General features: G+C 47.2%; 5 protein-coding genes across 5 annotated transcripts; 3 read left to right on the top strand and 2 right to left on the bottom strand.

Annotated features, from left to right (window-relative positions):
- The first annotated feature begins 37 nt into the window (after window positions 1-37).
- On the top strand, window positions 38-567 carry Sbat (LSMD1 domain-containing protein Sbat). Its single transcript, XM_017242326.3, has one exon. The coding sequence runs from the start codon at window positions 137-139 to the stop codon at window positions 497-499; it is 363 nt and encodes a 120-aa protein (XP_017097815.2). The 5' UTR covers window positions 38-136; the 3' UTR covers window positions 500-567.
- Window positions 568-755: 188 nt separating this feature from the next.
- mib2 (mind bomb 2) lies at window positions 756-6,881 on the bottom strand. Its single transcript, XM_017242322.3, has 6 exons — window positions 6,526-6,881; window positions 5,846-5,992; window positions 4,047-4,214; window positions 3,317-3,986; window positions 3,098-3,260; window positions 756-3,042 (listed from the first exon to the last, which is right to left on the bottom strand). The coding sequence occupies exons 2-6, from the start codon at window positions 5,910-5,912 to the stop codon at window positions 997-999; spliced, it is 3,114 nt and encodes a 1,037-aa protein (XP_017097811.2). The 5' UTR covers window positions 5,913-5,992; window positions 6,526-6,881; the 3' UTR covers window positions 756-996.
- Window positions 6,882-6,930: 49 nt separating this feature from the next.
- Window positions 6,931-7,849, top strand: LOC108125954 (uncharacterized protein C1orf50 homolog). The gene is made up of 4 exons (XM_017242325.3): window positions 6,931-7,119; window positions 7,179-7,336; window positions 7,398-7,559; window positions 7,612-7,849. The coding sequence occupies exons 1-4, from the start codon at window positions 7,065-7,067 to the stop codon at window positions 7,798-7,800; spliced, it is 564 nt and encodes a 187-aa protein (XP_017097814.2). The 5' UTR covers window positions 6,931-7,064; the 3' UTR covers window positions 7,801-7,849.
- Window positions 7,850-7,964: 115 nt separating this feature from the next.
- hook (hook microtubule tethering protein) lies at window positions 7,965-10,608 on the top strand. The gene is made up of 6 exons (XM_017242323.3): window positions 7,965-8,980; window positions 9,051-9,611; window positions 9,674-9,792; window positions 9,856-9,908; window positions 9,977-10,153; window positions 10,208-10,608. The coding sequence occupies exons 1-6, from the start codon at window positions 8,084-8,086 to the stop codon at window positions 10,444-10,446; spliced, it is 2,046 nt and encodes a 681-aa protein (XP_017097812.1). The 5' UTR covers window positions 7,965-8,083; the 3' UTR covers window positions 10,447-10,608.
- Window positions 10,609-10,726: 118 nt separating this feature from the next.
- Sidpn (similar to Deadpan) lies at window positions 10,727-14,065 on the bottom strand. The gene is made up of 3 exons (XM_017242324.3): window positions 13,383-14,065; window positions 12,310-12,621; window positions 10,727-12,160 (listed from the first exon to the last, which is right to left on the bottom strand). The coding sequence occupies exons 1-3, from the start codon at window positions 13,429-13,431 to the stop codon at window positions 10,992-10,994; spliced, it is 1,530 nt and encodes a 509-aa protein (XP_017097813.2). The 5' UTR covers window positions 13,432-14,065; the 3' UTR covers window positions 10,727-10,991.
- Between the last annotated feature and the right edge of the window lie 6,116 nt (window positions 14,066-20,181).

Raw genomic sequence — 20,181 nt, 5'->3', positions numbered from 1 at the left:
CTTTAATTGATAGACTTGGTGAACCGGAACTAGAACGTCATGTTTGCAGCCCTGGTTTGTCCCCACAAAACAGACCCAACACTTTGTAAACACGAAACATTTATTTTAAAACTTCAATAAAACACAAAGAACACAAATGACAGATCTGAGCATCACTGGTCAGCAAGTGCAGACGCAGCAGTTCGTCCCAACAGAACCCTTTCGGATCACCACCAATGCACCACACCAGATGAACGATGCTAGTCTGACTCCCGGAAGGAAGAAGCTACAGAAGTGGCTGGGTCGCGTCCTGCGAATCGTCATTACCGATGGCCGCGTCCTGATTGGATTCTTTAACTGCACCGATCGAGACGCCAACATCGTCCTCTCCATGTGTGCCGAGTATCTGGTGGAGGGCCAGGAGCCTCGTCTGTTGGGTAATGTCATGGTTCCTGGAAAGCACATTGTATCCTGTTCTATCGATGAGCCTGATCCTCAGTCTAGTCTTCTGGTGCAATAGACAGACCTTTTTTTTGTAGTTAATATTAATCGAAATAAAGTTCTGCTTACAATTTTAAATTTTAAAAATCCTAATTATTAATGTATCTCTTTACGTTCTCCCACCCACCAAAGAAAACAATGAGTTTTTAATTATTTTAAATTTGTATATTTTGCAATTTAATAAGACTATTAAATATCTCTTCGATATTAGTTGTTTTCCTATTTTCTCTTTATCGTTGCCAGAGATGGTTGAACGAGGCTAATAACTAGATACGTGAAGGGTGCACAATAATTTTTTTTTATTTTTGTATGTATATAATGCCGCTCATAAGCCGTTCAAAAAAAAAAAAACATCGCGTAAAATTCGTCGGTGTTCAATAAATAATTAGTTTCGAGTCGTACATGACACGGCAAATGTGTGGGTGTGTTGTGATTTCGTTTTTAATGTATTTATATACAAGCCACTTTGGTTGCTGGTTGGATAGCTGTTCCGTTTCGGAGTTTCCATCTTCCTTCTCAGTACAGGTTGATTTTCTTGAGTATCGTCTTCCGACACATGTGGCATGTGCGCAGGGTCTCGGCGCAGTGGGAGCACGCACCATGACCGCAGAGGAAGGCCACGTCTCGTTTCCGTTCCATGCAGATGCCACAGAAGTGCGACTCTTCGAATTCTTGCACCTTGTTCTCAAGGTACCGCAACAGGTCTCCCGATGCCACTCGGGTGGGATCACTCGGCGAAGACGTGGACGTAGGCAAAGACACAACCCTTCCACTGGGGGTCAAGCGCCGCTCGATGATCACTCCGCAGCGCAGACACTTCTTCATCCGAATGCCGCATTCCTCACAGGCGATCTGATGTTGACACGGCTCGAAGCGCACCAGTTGCAGCACCTCGTTGCATACGATGCACTCTTGTGGTCCCGTCACAATGACAGAAGTTGGATTGGAACTGGATGCAGCTCCTGCAACACTGGGCTCCACCACAGTTGAGCTGGTTGGTGGTTTGGGTGCCTTTTTGCGCGGTGCCACTTGCGGCGAGACGTTCTGCTGGACTGCGTCCGAGTTAAGTTTTTTCACGCCCGGCGAAGCTGAGGGCGTTGATGGTGCAGCTCCCGATGCTGCCGTCGTGTCGTTGGGCTTTGGCATCAAATCTAATTGTTGGCGCTGTGGCGGCACCGGGGCCGCACCATTGGATTCTGTTGGCACTTCTTCGACGGCAGCAGCTTCCGACATATCCAGGGTCTGGAGGTTGCGCGGAAGAGCTTCTGCATCCGCCTGCTGGCCGAAGATTAACTGACGGATGTTGCGGTCAGTGATCGATTCAAAAATGCTAGCATTGGCGTTGTTCAGCTCCACCCGACAACCGGATCGCGACAGATAGATCAAGATGCTGTACATTAATCGATCTTCTGCTCGAACGCTCGTTGGCACCAGGGTCTGGTAGAACTTATATATCTCTGGCGCCTCCTCCTGTTGTGGTTCGGCGGCCGCCTGAAGATTTGACTTCTTAATGACGCACAAGTGCATGGCATTATCTCCGTCCTCGTCCTTGGCGTTGACGTCGCAAGAGAGCCGAACCAGACGCTCGATCACACCGGCGTGGCCCTGAGAAACGGCCAGCAAAAATGGTGTCTGCCGGCGGTTGTTACGAATGTCCAGCTCCGCCTGACCCTCGGTGACCAGGGTCTCGACCACCTGAGCGTGTCCGTTGAGGGCGGCCAAGTGCAGAGCGGCAAAGCCGTCGTCCTTGCGTACGTTGACCAGCTGGCGAGAGAGCTGCAGGATTCGACGGGCGGCCACTACGTTGCCCTTCAGCGCAGCGTGATGAAGCACGTTGAAGCCACGGTTGTTCTTCACCGTAAAGTCCAGATTGGGAGCGTTGCAGAGAAGCTCCACCACCTCGGTGTTCTCCTTGCCGATGGCATCGTGGAGAGCAGTGTCGCCATAGGAGTCCTGAATATTAACGTTGGCATTGTGCTGTAGCAGCTCACGCACACAGTGAGGCGTTTTCTTGTGCGCGCAGATGTGCAGAGCGGAGCAGTGGCTCGAGTTGAGGAAGTTCACTTCGGCCCCGTGCTGGAGGAGCACACGCATCGTGGCCGGCTGGTTGCCAAAAGCGGCGTAATGGAGTGCTGAGTCGCCCTCCTTGTCTACAGCATTCACGTTGGCTCCCTTCGAGATGAGATAGCTGACCAGTTCCACGTGGCCTTGGTGGGAGGCGACCTGAATACACGCCTTGCCGCCGCTCATCACATCCACCTGGCTGGGATTTGCATCCAGATGCTGACGCACAAAGTCCAGATGGCCTTGGGCCGCTTCGCGTACCAGTTTGTCGGCCACCGAACTGCCAGAAAGACCAGAGAGCGGTGTCATTACATGGTCGGCTCTTCGATGACTTAGGTCCATCATGCTGTTGGAACGCTCGGCGGCTGTGGCCAAGGGCGAACGCTCCAACTTGACGCACTTGGGGTTCAGGGTCCACTCGAAGCCGTCGTCCAGCTGTTGTATGCGAAGATCGCCATCGGAGTACACTTTCACAACTTTACACAGTTTTCCCAAAGCCTTTAGAAGATTACAAATTAGATTCGAAACGCACTTCGTAATGGTAGCTACTTACATAGCGCATAATGTCGATCCACTCGCCGTGGCCTTTTTGCAGTTGCTGCACCTTGATGGCATCGTTGATGATGGTGACCAAATCGCCAACACGAAAAGAAACAACCTTGACCAAGGCGGCCGGATGGAAAGTCCATCGATTGGGACAATTCTCGTACTGAACACTGCAATTCTACTGTTTGAAAGAATTCTTCTCAACGAAAGATTAATGGATGCTTACCGAATGTCCCCTTTGTCTGTGATCCGGTGTACTGTGCCCAATTTTGACAAGTGCTCTACCATACGCGGATTCCATCCGCCGTGCCCCTGCTGCAGCTTCATTAGTGCATCGACCTCCAGACACACTTTGACCCGATCACCCACGGAAAAGCTAGGCTTCACCATGGGTGTCACGGGCTGGAGCTCGTCCGGCTGTCCCAAGACGGGCATGTGGTCCTTGTAGTAGTGGCCGCCGCACGTAGCTGATATATACTTGAGGTCCACGTTGCCCTTGTGTCCCAAACGGTAGACGTTCGTTGACCCTGTTACCCACGAGACGTTGGCTACACTGCGACACGATTCGTTGTCCCAGCCACGGATTTCCATAACCCGCCCCGTCCGGCCCTCGCCACCGTCTTGTTCGTTCCACTCCCAGTCGGGACCACGAACCACCTTGGAGCCAACAAAGATACCGCGCAGCTGAATACGCTTAGAGCCTTTTCGCGTCGGTACTCGGACTCCCAATGAATTGGGCGTGGTGTAGCGGATAAAGGGATGCTCCAGGTCGTGAATGTCCTCGGCGTAGCAGTAGGCGCACAGGTGATAATTGGGGCACTGGGCACACTTGAACACTATGCCAGCTATTCCTGCTTTCGAGCAGCCATCACAAACGACATTAGAGTGACGGACACCTACGGTAATAGGAAATAATAGTAGAAGAAGTTTCTGAGAATATTCCAGAATTGACTTACCAACTTGGGCATTATCCACGATAATCAAGTCGTACTGATTCTGATAGCCAACTCGGTAGTTGGTCCTGTGGCCAGAATCCCAGTTGACCACAACGGTATTTTCCGGTGAGTGCGTTGATCCACATCGACCAATTTCGCAAACCGTTCCAACGTGACCTTCTCCGTCGTCTGTTGCGCAAGAAATGAAACATCGTTAGTAGGATGCAACGTGAATAGCTGATGTGGTGGAGAAACTGGCTGCACCCAAGCGCTCCCTCTGGAGCACATCCGGTGGATCTGTCGGACAGACATCTGGGGAGCACAAACTTCCCCCATAAACAACCGACACACGGCTATAAATACCCCCACAATCATTGACTCGGGCTCCAAGCGGATTCGGTTATGCACTCGACGTGCAGCTGCTCTATAATTACCCAGCACGGGCGTGGAATCGTTCTCGAGAGGGTGACATTTGATGTTGGCCTAGGGAGGAACGCGGTCCGCGTCTAAAATGTTTGTTTATGCCTATATATTTTCACACAGAAACAGCGATGGAGGAGCCTTGTTTTCCCGAAATAAACTCTCCACTTTCGCCCCAATGTGGGGAGAGTAGAAGGCCTGCTGGAATCGCTCACGATCCCCATCCCAGGGTCTAAAAATAAACACTCCAAAAAGGTTGGAGACAAAATGGCACGCGCCCTTGCTCGCCCGAAATGACATGCCAGACATGGGCCGGAGGCTCTGTTTCTGCTTCTTTTGAGGGGCGGGGGAAACTGGAAGAGGGAGGAACACATACCATGACCCATACTTTGGACATGTGTGATTGTGCCTTTGCTGCAGGCACATGCAGCTGCTGTTGGAGCCGCTAGGCTCATGGTATTAGTCACGGGGAAAAGTGTTTCTGTTTACACCCAGCACTTGTGGAGCTTAGGGCTATATATTGGACATGATACCCTTGCAATACATATGATAAATGTTGGCCAATTTAAGAAAGCCTTGTTATACAATCTAATTGTGTTATAATATTTTTAAAGATTGCTATTTCCGGTTTCCAAATGAATTCCCAGTACGAAGTATGTCATAGCTCTCACTCGATTTCGTTATAATTTTCAGCTACATCATCTAATGGCTGGCATATTACGTTTGCGATGAATTTTTCCAGCTGAAGGAAATTAATTCAATTAAAAACTACGCAATATTATTGTTTAGCCAGCAGCTGCCTACGGACATATTTACCTGCCACATAGGGTGTTGGTGTGCATGTGTATTATCAATACCCACACATCCGAACCAAATATGTATGTAGGAACCATAAAAACGAAGCGACGAAAGCAGAAGCAATTGGTAAGCGCAAGAATTTCGCTGCTGCCGCAGTGAGTGTTGCTAAAAATAGCGAGGCGCGTCCTCTTTACATACAACAACGCCCCGAGCAGCAGCGGACACGGACACGGACACACACCTCTTACCACCCCTACCCCACACCCGGTACACTACACGGGTGCCAATGCCAAGTGAGTTTTGGGTATACAGTAGATATCGGCACACAAATTATTGGTTCCTTTTCAATTAAATTTCTTTAGGAGATCCTTTTATTGATTTGCATATTAAAGTGCTTTAGTTACTTGCACATAGGAGTTTTAATTTAGGGATTCCTGGAGTTATTCCTAAGCAATCTTCACAGTGATGATGATTTGATTCCACAATTTTAAACAAACACCCATACAATAATAGGGAACCGATACCAAGTTAATGTTTCCCCACTTCTGAGGGGAGTAAACAAATCGGCCCGTGGCCTTCCGTTCCTCCCGTTCAGTTCTTACCTTGATTCGACCAAATCCAATTGGGTCCACGGACGACTCGAATGCCGGGCGGAATGGAGGCTCGCATGGCTGAGGGCTGACTCACTGTGAGATGTTTAATAACTTCAGTGTTGTGCGGTTCCGATTCCAGCAATTCTGGTTGCCAGGCTGCAAGGAAGATGTGTGACATTTGACATTAGTCGAATGGGGAGTAAGATGATGGGACCTGGATGATAATTGGGTCAACTAACTGGCGCATGACTAAAGGAGAAAACCGCACGCATATACAATCTCTGGGTGTCTATATGGCAACAACGGATTGATGACGAGAGTGAAAATTCAGCTCCCTACTCTTTCGTCGATATGGTTGTGGTCTTCCCACTGAGGTCTCAGCTCCAAGGCGTTATGGTGTGACGCATTCCGATAAGACGCATGCAAATATCTGGTCATTATTCGAAATTTCTTCGCACTCCCCCTGATAATAGCTACATATTTTGCTGGGTGCTTTGCTTGTTTTTAGCTCTTTTACTTAGATAGAGCTCATTCAAAATAATTGACCCGCATGTGTTGTTTACGAAAGTCCGTCCACTGCCGTCCACTCACACTGGGGTATATCCCACATCGCCTATACACATATATGCAGATTCGCCCCAGTGTGCGTCCGAATGTGAAAAACGTTTTGGGGGCAGGGTCTGGCTTACCAATGCAATTATTGAATACTGTCCCACGTCCAGCAATCGCTGCTCCAGCTGTTTGCAATGAAAAACTTTACTTTCGGGTTTTAATGGTGCATTTTATGCGCGCGTGCGCTTTTTATTGGGCATACAAAGTTTCCTTTCGCCAAAGTGCATGAGACCGCTGCTACGATGGCCAAAGTGGGCATAATTCACTCACTGTCGCCTCGATTTCCGCACGCTTTTAACACTCTGCAACCGCACTATTTGTTTTTTCTCTATTGGACATTACAATTTGCTTGCTGTGGGCCAAAATTCACAATTTTGCTAGCTCTAAAATATACAACTACAATTTAGTGTGCTTCTTCTTTCTATAGGTCTGGCCTAGTGATGGCAGTGCAAAAAACACTTGTGCCATCGATATATCGATCGGCAAGCTGCCTATCGCTTGGCTACAGATAGTCAAACACATGTTAAGTTGTTTGTGTACCTTTCGGCAGTCAAAAATTGTAAATAAATTGTTTACCAGCTATTAATAAATCTTTTTTCTGTGTCCTGGGTGTGTTATGAAAAGAGCAGCCACTATGGACCAGTTGACATATGAGACAGCAATCAAAAAAGGTACGTTTTGCGAACTTGCTTGGTAACTAGTCACCATACTAATATATAATGCTAAACAGCTCAGCTGGTGGAGAGGAATCCTCAGTCCCAGATTGACCCTATGCGAGTTTCCATGCACGATGAAAAGGACATTATAACCCTGGCTCAACAAATTCAACATGCAGATAAGCAGTTGAAAAGCACGACCTGCCACAAGCTTGGTGTTATAATGGATCAGGTAAATATGATTCACTTGTATCAAGTAAACATAATTTATAACAATTCTTATCTAATTCCAGATAAAGATGCTTCAAGCCCAGGCCATGGAGATACTGAAGGAATCTAATGCCAATCGAGACCTACACAGTGCTGCCTGCAATTTTACCAAAAAACCCGGCCAAATCTATCATCTTTATCAAAGATCATCGGGTCAAAACTATTTTAGCATGCTGTCCCCGGAAGTAAGTTTGGATTTTTTCAAGATGATTAATTTTTAATCTGAAAATGTTTTAGGAGTGGAACCCAGTTGATCAGACATTCAAAGGTAGCTACCGGCTGGAGTTTGATTTGAGTTGGACTCCTGTGGATAAGATAAAAGAGCAGGATGAGAAGCTCAAGTGGGTGGAGCAGTGCATGCAAAAGGCCTTGGACGGAGGACATGGATCCGCTATGGCAATAGACTTTAACATAAATAATAATTAAAATCAAAATTAGTCGAATTAGGTTAAATAAATGGCAATGAAAAATGTAATTTTGAACTTTCAAATTATGGTGAACATCCCTTCGGTTTGCTTAATAAATCGAAAAATACAATTTTAAATTTAAGAGATATCGATAGACAGTATGCGTATAAACACATATCGATATCTAGGCTGCAGTTCGATGTTTTGTTTTCGGTGCAACAGCTGTGCTTTCTTTTTTTTGTAAAATTGTGCATATTTTTTATTTGTTTTGTTTTGTTTAGCGTTTCGTTCAGACACGTAAGATGTCCGCGCCCAAGAACGAGATGTACTACAGTCTTCTGGAGTGGTTTAAGACCCTCAATTTGAACGCACCGCACTCAGATGCTGAATCTCTGGCTGACGGTGTAGCACTGGCTCAAGCGCTGAATCAGTTTGCCCCGGAATCCTTTACGGATGGTTGGCTATCCAAGATAAAGCCAGGAGCCGTGGGTAGCAACTGGCGGCTCCGGATGAGCAATTTGAAGAAGGTGGCCCAGTCTGTGTACGACTATTACAGCGAGGTGCTTAACTACTCCCTTGGGGATTTTGCCAAACCGGATGTACAGCGCATCGCGGAAAAATGTGATCTGGGGGAGCTGGAGCGGTTGCTGCAGTTGGTTCTGGGTTGCGCCGTCAACTGTACAAATAAACAGTCGTACATCACCGAGATAATGAGCCTCGAGGAGGAGCTGCAGGCCAATATAATGCGTGCATTGCAGGAGTTGGAGTCCACACGCAACGCGTCCTCTTCTCCAGAGGCAGGAGGAGTGGTTGGCTCACTGTCACGCAGTTCTCTCAGTGGAATACTGGATGGAAAGGCACTGCAAGAGGAGCGCGATGCCATGGCGCAGAAATGTTTTGAAACTGAGAAGAAGATGCTCTTGCTTATCGATGAAAAGACCAATCTTCAGCAGGAGCTGCAGAAGTTGCAGCAGGAGGTCTCTCGCATGGAGCACACCTCCACTGCAATTGGCGACGATGGTGTGTCCCTGGGTCCAGTTCAAACTGGATCTGTGCGCTACAACGATTTGCGCCGTCAACTGGATCTGCTCAAAGAGGAGCTTTTGCAATCGGAGGGTGCCCGGGAGGATCTCAAGCTAAAAGCCCATCAGCAGGAAACCGATTTGCTGCACATGCAAACGCGCATCGATGAATTAATGGTAGGAATAAATACTATTCACTCTATCAAAGCAAATATACAATTTTGAAATACTTTATTAATGCCAACAGAAAAGCTCTGCTGAGGTGACCACTCTCAAGGACGAAGTCGATGTGCTCCGGGAGTCTAATGACAAACTGAAGATATGTGAAGCCCAGCTGGACACCTATAAAAAGAAGCTGGAGGACTACAATGACCTGAAGAAGCAGGTTAAGATCTTGGAGGAGCGCAGTGCTGACTATGTGCAGCAAAACGCCCAGTTCGAGGAGGATGCCAAGCGATATGCCAACACCAAAGGTCAGGTCGAGTTATTCAAGAAGGAGATCCAGGACCTGCACGCTAAGCTCGATAATGAAAGCAGCAAAAATGTAAAGCTGGAGTTTGATAACAAAAACTTGGAGAGCAAGAACCTGGCACTGCAGCGTGCTAAGGATAGTTTACTCAAAGAACGGGACAATCTTCGGGAGGTCGTCGACGAGCTCAAGTGCGGCCAGCTGTCCTCTAGCTCTGCATTGGCTGGTAACACAGTTTCAACAGAGCTACAGCCGTTAGCAACGGTTGATAAGCTTCAGCGACTAGAAGCGGAAAACAAAGCTCTGCGTGAGGGGCAGGGCGGACAGACTGCGTTGGCGGTGAGTAATATAGGTTTTATTTCCTCAGAAAAAAAATTTAGTTATAAATTATATATTTCCAGCAACTTCTGGACGATGCTAATAAACGGAACGAGCATTTACGCGAACAGCTAAAGACAGCCAACGAACGAATCCTCTCGTTGTCGCATGCCTCCCAAAGTGATGATCCTATCTTCAAAGAGTAAATATACATTTCTTAATCTGAAGATTATAAAACCACTAAAAAATATACCTTTTTAAACAGGAACGAGTTTGGAAAGCAAATAAAGCAGCTCATGGAACTCAATGAACAAAAGAGTAAGTTTTAATAAATGAATTAATAATTTTATAAAGTTTCTTATCTGATTACCTTGATTGCTTTGTAGCACTACAACTGGAAGAGGCGGTGACCCAAAGTTCCACGCTGCAGTGTAAGGTGACGCAGCTTGAAACAAATTTAACAGCACGGGAACAGGAGATCCTAGCCTATGATGCCAAGTACAGAAAATGCGTTGAGAAGGCCAAGGAGGTGATCAAGAGCATTGATCCGCGAATAGCTAGTGGTAACTCATTCATATCCATTTTACAAAAAACTCAACTAATTGTTCAACTTATAGCCCTCGATGCTAGTGTCTTGGAAAAGAATGCTGAAGTTGTGGAGGAGGAGCCCAAGCCAAAAATGACCGTGATGGAGGAGCAGCTGATGACGTCAGCGTTTTACAGATTGGGTGTGAATGCCCAGCGGGATGCTATTGACTCAAAGCTGGCAATTCTGATGGGATCGGGGCAAACGTTTTTGGCCCGCCAAAGGCAGTCGGCGCCGCGCAAATCACTAAGTGCAATGAAATCAAAGTAGGAAGCTGGAGGACCTGATGTATCAGTTAAGGATGGTTGAGCGATAGGCTCATCTTTAAAAAAATTATATAAACATTATATAATACAAGTATTTATTCGTCGTCTACATGGAATTATATTGTATTTATAGGAAATACCTAAATAAAATTAAAAAGATTAACTATTTCCAAACGTAAAATGAAATTAATTATTTCCAAGGACATCCAACCCATTAAAACAACACGGATTTTCTTTTGTAAATATCTTAGCTTTTAGTAAAGAATTAAATACATTTAACGCAGAGTTCAGGGCGAAAAGAAGTTCACAAATAATTCAGAAGGACATTCAATCTCCTTGGCTCTGGAACCCGTCTTGGAGAGAGTCTCTGGGGCATTGGCACAGGTAGGAAATGCAATTCGGAAAGGAGCTGCGCAGACGAGCTATAATAACAATAGGTTTCCATCGATCGATGTAGGAACACACTCCTCCGGTTGCCGGCTGGAGCGTATTCCACGAACTGGTGCAGTCTACATACTTGGTACATAAGATCTCAGACGCTTCGGCGGCTCACCATGGCCGCCACATGCTCTCATCCTGGCCGGCAGCTGCTGCTGCAGCAGCCGCCGCCGCCTGGGCCATATAATGGTACTCCTCCTCCTGGCGCTGCCGGAGTGCTTGACGAGCGGCACTGCTTGTCTGCGGCCTGGGACTTGACACCGGCCCTTCGTTCTCGTTGGAGCCGATTCCGCTCTCCGATCGTGGCGAAGACTGCTGCGTGGGAGGCATGGATTTCAGCTCGGACACAGAGACTCCCGAGCTGACGGAGGCTGCCACCGAGGCGGGTCGTTCGGAGTGGGTGGATGGGGTGCCGGCCACGACTGCGGAAACGTTGGCGCCCGCGGAGGCAGCTACTGCCATGCTGTTGGCATAGGCAGCTGCTGCGGCGGCCGCTACATGTGCCGCTTCCAGGCCTCCGGGAAAACTGGGACTTAGCTTGCCAGCTAAGTGCGGCTGGACGCGCTGCAGCTCGATGAGCCGTTCAAAGTCCGTTCGGGTGGCTATCGGATCCACCAGGGGCTGGGCACTTAATCCCAAAGCCGCCGCTAATTGGACATAGTGCGGAGGCAGAACCAGGACTCCATTTGTCCCATCCGGCTGCTGCTGCACCTGCGCCTTCAGCTGCTGCTTGTACTGCTCCAGGACATTGGCGCACACCTTGTTCCGGTCCTCCTCGTAGCTGAGCTCGCTGGGTGTGACTCCGTCCAGCGGAGACGGCTGACTCTGCTGTCCCTGTAATGGGGTCTGCGCCTGAATGGGAATGGCTGTTTGGACTTGTTGATGGCCGCGATTATTATTCTCGTCCTGGGGTGCGGGCGTGGCTGGATGAGCCCTCTGCTGTTCGGCGGCCGCCAACTTTAAGCCCTTGCTGTAGTCCAAGGGATTCGAGTCCTGGCTACTGTAGTCCAGCGAGTGCTCCTCCGGCTGGGGCTTTTTCGGGTGATTCAGGTCAAAGCAGCTGCTGCTGCTGGGGCTTTCCGAGAAGTTTGCCGTGGAATGGGGACAGATTTCCACATCGATTTCGGCAATGCACTGGTCGAGGTGACGCAGGAGTCGAGCCTTGGAACCGGGCTCCGCCAGGGTTGGCATGGTGCCCATCGGAGGCGGCTCGGGTGTGGCCAGGTATCGGGCCACTTCGCGGGCACAGTCCGTGTAACCAGCTCGATATTTGTTAACCGCTGGAAAATATTTTCGAAATTTCATTAGTTTTTTTAAGTCAGTAAGTCGTCCGTTAGGACTTCTAGTCCTCTAATATTTAACGGATTCTTATTCATTTGACTAAAATTATGATTAACAAAAAATATTCCTTTAAAAATAAGGAACTCACAGGGATCATCGAGATTGCGATGCCGCTGGAAATGACGCACGGTCAGCTCCAGGATGTCGGCCTTCTCCAACTTCGTGTGCTTGGCCTGGCCCTCGCCGTTCTTGGCATTCTGGCTCTTGGTGGACTCGAGGATAAGGGCCTTCAGGATGGCCAGGCTCTGATTGATACGCGCCCGCCGTCGCTTCTCCATGAGTGGTTTATTTGTCCGTTTGCTGATGTCCTGCGACGAGGTCACATTCTGCGTCGAGCTAACCAGCCCGATGGATTTTATACCGCTGCCATTGGTCGAGCCGGCGGCGGTGAATCCGATGCCTGGACACAAAAAAGTACAATTAATTGGAATTTCATTAATAGATCTCATGTTCGAATGGAATTATAACACGAAATCGTATTCTATATTAAAGGATTAACTTTCAAACTAAACTCCCAAGTTATCCTTTGTTGAAAGTTAAAACTTAAACGGGCTAGTTAATTTGGTAAAATTAAAATTAAATTTATCTACAAATAGAATCTACAAAGAATTCTACGTTGTTTAAAGAGAATTTTAAATCGCTTTTTAAAAAATGAATTCTTTAGTTTAATAGTTATACAGTTTCTAAGAGTAGTTCGTCTGGTTCACATTTCTGAAAAAAGTTTTCCAGACACTCTTTTTAAAAAAGGTGGAACGTTTTTAGTTTCTTACATAATTGATTTTAATTATTATAAATTTAATATGTAATAAATGTAATAAATCGAGGGCTTCTTCACTTATTTTTTGGCTTTTAAACAAGTCCACAGGTGTCCCATTTATTAAAGTTCAACAAATAAACTATTTAGTTGTAAACACTTTAGATATTTATTTATTTGTATTTAAACTTGTTTCTTTAAAAACAATTTTGGAATACAACACAAATTAATAATCATTTTTCTCACATAAATTTATGGTTTCAAGAACTATTTTTTTAAAACCAGTACATTTTTTTTATCAATTCCGTGGAGATTAATTTGAATTCTAAATGTCATTTGTTTTAAAATATTGAATGAGTTCCCAAATATGAAACTTTGTTGAATTTTCAGAATTTTTAGAAATATACCTGGTGCTGATTTATTTTTCGAATAATCCTTATCACGTTTTGCTGTCATTTTCTCATTTTTACGGAATTCCAAGAATTCGTTTCCGGTTGAAAAATATTTTTCAAATATGCTGCTCTAACAAAAATTCGTTTTAAAATCGAAATCCGTTTTTTAGAGGCCGTGTCGCGTAAAAATTACGTCTTTATGGTTTCGAGGGTTTTTGTAAAAGTGCCGTTAAAAGCGGACTAGCGTCCGTACGGGTCGAGGATTCACGGATAACTGACGGCAACTGTGTGTGCAACGTAACGGCAAGGCAAGGGGCAGAATCAACTGCGACTTTTCACTTCGTCGGTTGTCGGTTGTGTCTGGCTGGGTTGGTTGGCTGGGTTCGATTTTCCGCTGCCGCGTGCGTTTGGCTTGTGCAAAATTTCCCGACTGAATCGCTTGGTAAGCTCATGTTGCTGCCGTCGCTGCTGCTGAGGTTGCGTTGATGTTGACTGTTGTTGTTGCTGCTGTTGCTGTTTCTGTTGGCAGTGGCAGTGGCACGAGCCACTGAGGACGTCGACGTCGTCGTCCTCGTCGTAGTCGTGTGGCGCAGCAACCAAAGCAGATTGGAGTCAACCGACAATAAAAGCAACAACAACAACAACTAGCTGTAGAAGGAGCAGCAGTGGCAACGGCAACGGCAGCGGCAACAGCAACAATGGCAATGGATGTGGCAGCAACAGCAACGCCTGGCTGCCTGCCACGTTAATGGTGGTTGTGGTAATGGTTGCCCCACCGACCCCACACATACAGGCCAGCACTCAAACACACACACACACATACTAACACTAACGCACACACTTTCAGTTGGCGAGAGCTTAACGACGCAGTGGAGGCATGTTGCCAGTGGGCGTCGAATGCTGAATAGTGGGTGGTTGGCTGGTGGGAAGGGGCGGCGAGCTGGCTGCGGCAAATGTCAGGCAGCCCAAGCGACAAGCCAGAGCGACGTGCCGCCACTGGGACGGACGGCGTGACCATGTCTGGCTTTAGCACACTCACACACAGACACACGCGGCGACACACGATCCCACACACAAGCGTACAATCAATTCGTTTAGGCGCAAATAGGAAACAACCCAGCAGACATGGCGGATGAGTGATATTTTCGGTTTAGAAAATTTTAAAGCATACTTATTGGGTGAACTTTTTAGAAAATTATTTAAAGGTCATTTTAAACGTAAATTATAAAATAAAAAAAAGCTTTAATTCTTAGCTAAATAGATTTTTTAAGATTAATTTTAATAAATATTCCCAATTAAAATTTTAGACCTTTTTGCTTGTTGGGTGGACTGCGTCAACGGCGTCAGCAGGCGGGTTAGCCGGGTCTGTGGCCTGCGGGTCAGCGGGGTGGCGGTGGGGCAGGGTGCGGTAAGTGGGGGACTTTGGTATTTGCTGTCGCTGACTTTGCCATTCGGCTGCCCGCATCGAAATCATAACACCAACGATGCGAAACTTCTGCGGCGCAGCAGTCGTGGCAAATAATAAGCCAGGCAGGACGACCAGGCTGCGGGGAGTCAGGCAACGAAAGCAGGATGTGACAAGGGCAGGGGGCAGTAGGCAGCAGGCAGGAGCCAGACGAAGACAACTGTGACAGCGACAGTAGCGAGGACTATTAGATAAATACGCTGGGCCAGGAGTGTGGCAGGGTGCGGCTGCGGGTGCGGGTGCTGGTGCGGGTGGTGGGAATATCATGGCAACAAAGTTGATGGCAACAAATTGCAGTGGATGTGGCCCATCAGGCGGGCTTAACAAGGTGCGCAACGTACTCCCAAACGCAAATAGCAAAACACAGCCCGCAGCCAACAACAAGTGCCCCCAAACTGTGTGCTATACAATATGGAAATTCCGCTTTGCTGCAGTGCCTCCAAACTTGGCACATGTGGCGCTTGGATTCATGGTACTCAGCTTCTATAAGCGCCGAACAGAAAATAGGAAAATCCAATCGAAATCGTACGCAGCATAATGCGTCACAAGGTTGGCAGGATAATCCGAGACATTTACGGCAACTTGCTGCCGTTTCCCATGAAGTCCTTTCTCGTTTGTCAAATCCTGTCAACTATGAGCTGCTAATCGAAGGGCGTTGTCTGAATTTCCATCAAAGTGTCAATGGAATGCGTAGTTCAAATATACATTTTTTTTAAGATATCTAATTGGGGTGAATATATTATTAAATCTTAACAGATTGTGGATTTGGAAACAGAAGAAGTTTCCTAATCTTTATAAACTATTTCTTCCTTTTCCTTACATTTTTATTTTTTTTAAGATTATTCTTCTGTCTATTTAAGCAACTATGATAGATTATTATAATGTTAAGAATTCAAGTATATGCCTTAAAAAAAGTCCTGATTTAACCAAAATACATATTTGTTTTGTAAACCAAATCAGACAAATCCTTTCCCCATCTCTGAGATGTGTTCCTCACAGAATCCTTTCAATTGCCTGGGCCAAGCATTCTCTATGGCATTTGAACGCCTCCTTGAAGTGCGGCAGAAATCTGGGGGGCATAATGAGCAATTAGCAGCCACAGTTTAAAGCCGAGAGTAGGCGGCGCGGCAACAAAGTGATTCCAGGCGTGGGTCTCCTGGGTCGTTGGTCTCTCTAACTGGGACTGGGAACTTTTCTTGCCTCTTTTTTTGTTTTTTTTTGTTTTTGTATACATACATACATGCGGCTTGGCCAGGTGCAATCAGTGTGGTGTGCACAAACATGGACGGGGTACAAAGAGAGCTCTTGAGGCCACGCACGTGGCAGGTGGAAAGGGGGATAAGGACGGGGCAAGTGGATGTGGATGAGGACCTGCTACCCCCAATCCAGTATCCGCATGTTGCCAGCTGCCGATGCCGCCAGCCAAATTACTGAACTGAACCGAACTGAACGATGACTTGAATGCTGGCCTCGCGGTTGGAGGGTAACGGTGGGTGGGTCGTTGGGCGAATGGTACGGTGGCTTTGGTGTTGGGCTTTGACTGGTGGGTGGTGTGTAATTCCATGGGTCTGGGGGCAGTCATGTGGCGCTGGCACACACATAAATCGTTTATAGCCACACCGAGACCGGGCAGGCCGCCACCAGCGTCATCATCGTCATCGCTAAAAGCCCTGCCACGACCCTGGCCGGGCTCCGGCACTATGGTTCTATGGCTCGACGGCTCTACAGCTGTACGGTCTTGCCTCCACCGATTTCCGCACCCTTATTCCCACCTCGACATCTCTACTCCCCATCTCTGTTAAACCCCACCGGCAGCATTGCTGCCGATGTTTCTGGTCGACTTGACAGGCCCCACTGCCGTGCTAGTGCTACTGCCGTACACACACACAACCACCCATCCCCATCCCCATCCCGTCCAGACGTGCGGGAGAAGTGGCAGTGGCAGTGTTACAGCCGGCAGCAGGCCACATGCAACCTTCGGCCACGGCTCGGTGACTGTGGGAAATACCCTGCCCCCGCTACAAAAGATACACTTGGAGAAATTTGTATTATTTTAAGATAAATATTTATTTGTAATTTTCCATTTAAGTTAAAGATAGTTTTTCGAAATCCAATTATGACAATATTTCGTATAAATTTAGGTACTAATTTTCGCTGTGCATCCCCTTGACTGCCAGTCGCAGCCGGAGTTGGAGTCAAAGGTATAAAAGGCAAGTTAAGCGCAGACAGCAACGCCACCAGGAGGTTGGGTCGCCTCTCCTGCCCTCCATCTCCATCCAACAAAAACAACAATATCCATGCGAAAAGGTATTGGTGGCAAAACAGAAATGAAAATCAAACTGAGGGAAAAAACACACACACAGATGCGCACAGGCAACACACACACACACACAGATGAGAAAACCCCACAGGAAAAGCTTCGGAAGTGCGCTCCATGCCGCAATGGCAACGGAAGCAGGACAGGACAGCTCGAAAAGGACGAAACGGGGGCGAAAAAGAGGCGGAGGCGGGGAAGGCAGTTTGTCAAGTGGCGACCAGACTCGTTGGCAGGAAAGACGGAGGGTGAAAGGACGAGGGACGAAGGGCCATGACACGACCGGCTCCGACTCCGGCTCCTGCTGCTGCTCCTGCTCCTGTTCCTGCCGTTGTGCCAGCTAAAGAGAGAAAAATGACTAAATCAAAAGGAAGTGCGCCACACTGTGCGGTGTAGGAGCACGTACAATACGCCGGAGCTCCATTCCGGTTCTTTTTCCATGTGTTGGCGTGTCTCTGTGTGTGTGAATTTGGTTGTGGGCACGAGTGTCTGTGGGTGTGTCTGTGTAGAAGTGTGCTGACGCGTGCTTCGAAGACCGAAAGCCTGACGGGCTCCTGACAACCAACAAAATTTGCGATAACGCACGTAAAAAATTTGTATACAGGTATTGATCCATAAATAAGCTAATTAGATGACTACAATTAAAGTTTAAGTAAAATTAATTGGAATAAAAATCTATTATAAATTATTTAAAATACTAAAACATCAAAAGAAAATAGTATAGGGCTCTATAGTCCATGTAATGGATTCTAAAACCCTATTTGAAGTAAATATATTTTTAGAATAAGCTTGGTGCTTCCTTTTGAAATAAAAATATAGATTTCTTTCCATATAGATGGATAGATCTAAATACATCGAAATACTAGATATAATCTTTATGTATCCTTTACAAAACATCCTTGCCACTTTTGTTGGTGGCCGGCTGGGCCGCAATATGGCAGAGGCAACCGACAGACGGCAAACGCAAACAGAGCAGAGAGCAGTGGTGTGAAAAAAATTGAAATTTGCGTGAGTGCTCCAACTGCGGCATGGCATGGCATGGCGTGGTGTGGCGTGGCGTGGCATGGCGTGGCGTGGTGGGGCATGGCGCGGCATGACTTGGTGTGGCATGCCAGTTCGGCAACTCGGTAGCCGGGTAGCTGGGTAGCCGGGTATCCTGGCGGCGTCCTGGCATTCTGGCTGCCTTCCAATCCCAAAATGGGCGGGTGTGAGTTTGTGTGTTGGTAAGTATCTGTATGGGTGGGCGTCGTTTGCACTTCGATGCTAATGTTGGCTTGGCAGCGACGTCTGTCGTCGACATTTTCCATGCAGGATTCGAAATTTTGAGGGATTTCGGCAGGGGGGACTACAAGGACCATGGCCAGGACGCGTGTCGCTTGTTCGTTTTGGACATTTTTTTTTTGTTGTTTGGTGAGGGATTGGCAGTGGCGGGCGTGGCTGCCATGGATGGGTGTTGGGAGTTCATACATGCCCGCCGCCGCCGCTTGTCAACGACAACAATGGGCGCTTCGCTGGCCCGGCCCGCAAATGTAGGCAACACTTTTTGTGTGTTTTATATCCGCCATCCTTAAAACAAAACTGCTGCAACTTGACTGGCAATCGCCGGGCATGTGAAAAGTCCGCAACGAAATGAGACAAGCACCACCAATTTAGTTGAGTTAATCCCTAATGACACTGTCAGGCTCAAAGGACCAAGGCTTAGGGCAACTAAATTAAACCCAACAAATAAAAGCAAATGGCAGAAGCCCCACAAAAATAAAAACAAGGCAAAAAGTAGCATTAAACTTTAAAAAAGGTTGCCCGTATATTTTTTATTTATTCAGCGATGACGGAAAGTGCCAAAAAGTTTGCCCAGAAGTACAGGATTCTCCCGAGATATAAAAATAATATAAATGTTTTTAAGGGAATTAGTTCTATATTAATTATAAAATTCATAACCTATAAATTTATTACAAGCTCAAAACAAAGAAATTAAATCTGTTACTAAATCTAAAAAAAGGGAAGCCTAAAACTAATTTAAAATTTAATTTCAAAGGTATACAATAACAATTGAATTTTTGAGCGCCTCGTAAATTAGGGACCTTGTTTCCAGCCTTTTAATTGGCGAGCCATCACTGTATGGGTAATTTGTGGGTGTGTGGGCGTGTGGCTTACAAAACGCCATGAAATTTATGTGTGTGTGTGTGTGTGTGCTGCTGTGTGGCGGCGCCCTTTTGCGCGTCAATGACTTGCTTCTGCTGCCTCCGGCCGCCACATGTCAAGCCCACCTACCGGATGACCCACCAGCCCTGAAGCCCTCCACCTCCACCTCCACCGCCACCGCCACCGTCGCTCATCAAGCACACCACATTTCGCACACAACTTTTGCCGCATTAAATTTGACGCAAAAAGCACGCGCGCTGGCGGCGTCAAAAAAAGGAAAGACGGCAGAGTGGGGGGAGGAGGAAGTCTGGGGAAGATTGCCGCCTCCCCACCCCAAACGAATGAGCGAATATAAACGAGCAGCAACAACAAGAACGACGACAACCGTCCCTGGGTCTCTGAGCTCGGACCCGCAGCCGTCTAAAGTTGTTGTCTGACACCCACTCCAGAGCCACCATGAAGCCCACCCACCCCAAGTCACTCACTCATCACCACCCACAAAAAGCACCCAAATCAACCGCACCAGGCTTCACCCTGCCGTCTGCCGGCAAACAAGCGTGACCTGCCACGCAGCAGACCGACTTTGACGCCCAAAGCACCCGGTGCCCTGCCTACGCATCACAAACCATCTACACTGCGAGAAATAATGGTGGGGGAAGATATGAAGATTAAGTATTGTTAAAAGGATAATATAAAATATGGTTTAATGGGAATATACAAATGATTCAATCATACGATGATACAAGCTTTCCTAGAAGTTCTTTCTTTTAAAAGTAAAAGTAATGCATATAATTTTAACCCATTTATCTTAGTGTATTGGAGACTATCGGTAGGGGCTGCATGCAGAGACCCTGCCCAGTGGAGGAGCTGGCAGCTGAGGGATTCATTCGAAC

The sequence above is a fragment of the Drosophila bipectinata genome, chromosome 2L, assembly GCF_030179905.1.
Source record: "Drosophila bipectinata strain 14024-0381.07 chromosome 2L, DbipHiC1v2, whole genome shotgun sequence".
NCBI lineage: Eukaryota > Metazoa > Arthropoda > Insecta > Diptera > Drosophilidae > Drosophila > Drosophila bipectinata.
This window is presented reverse-complemented; position numbering and strand designations above follow the sequence as displayed.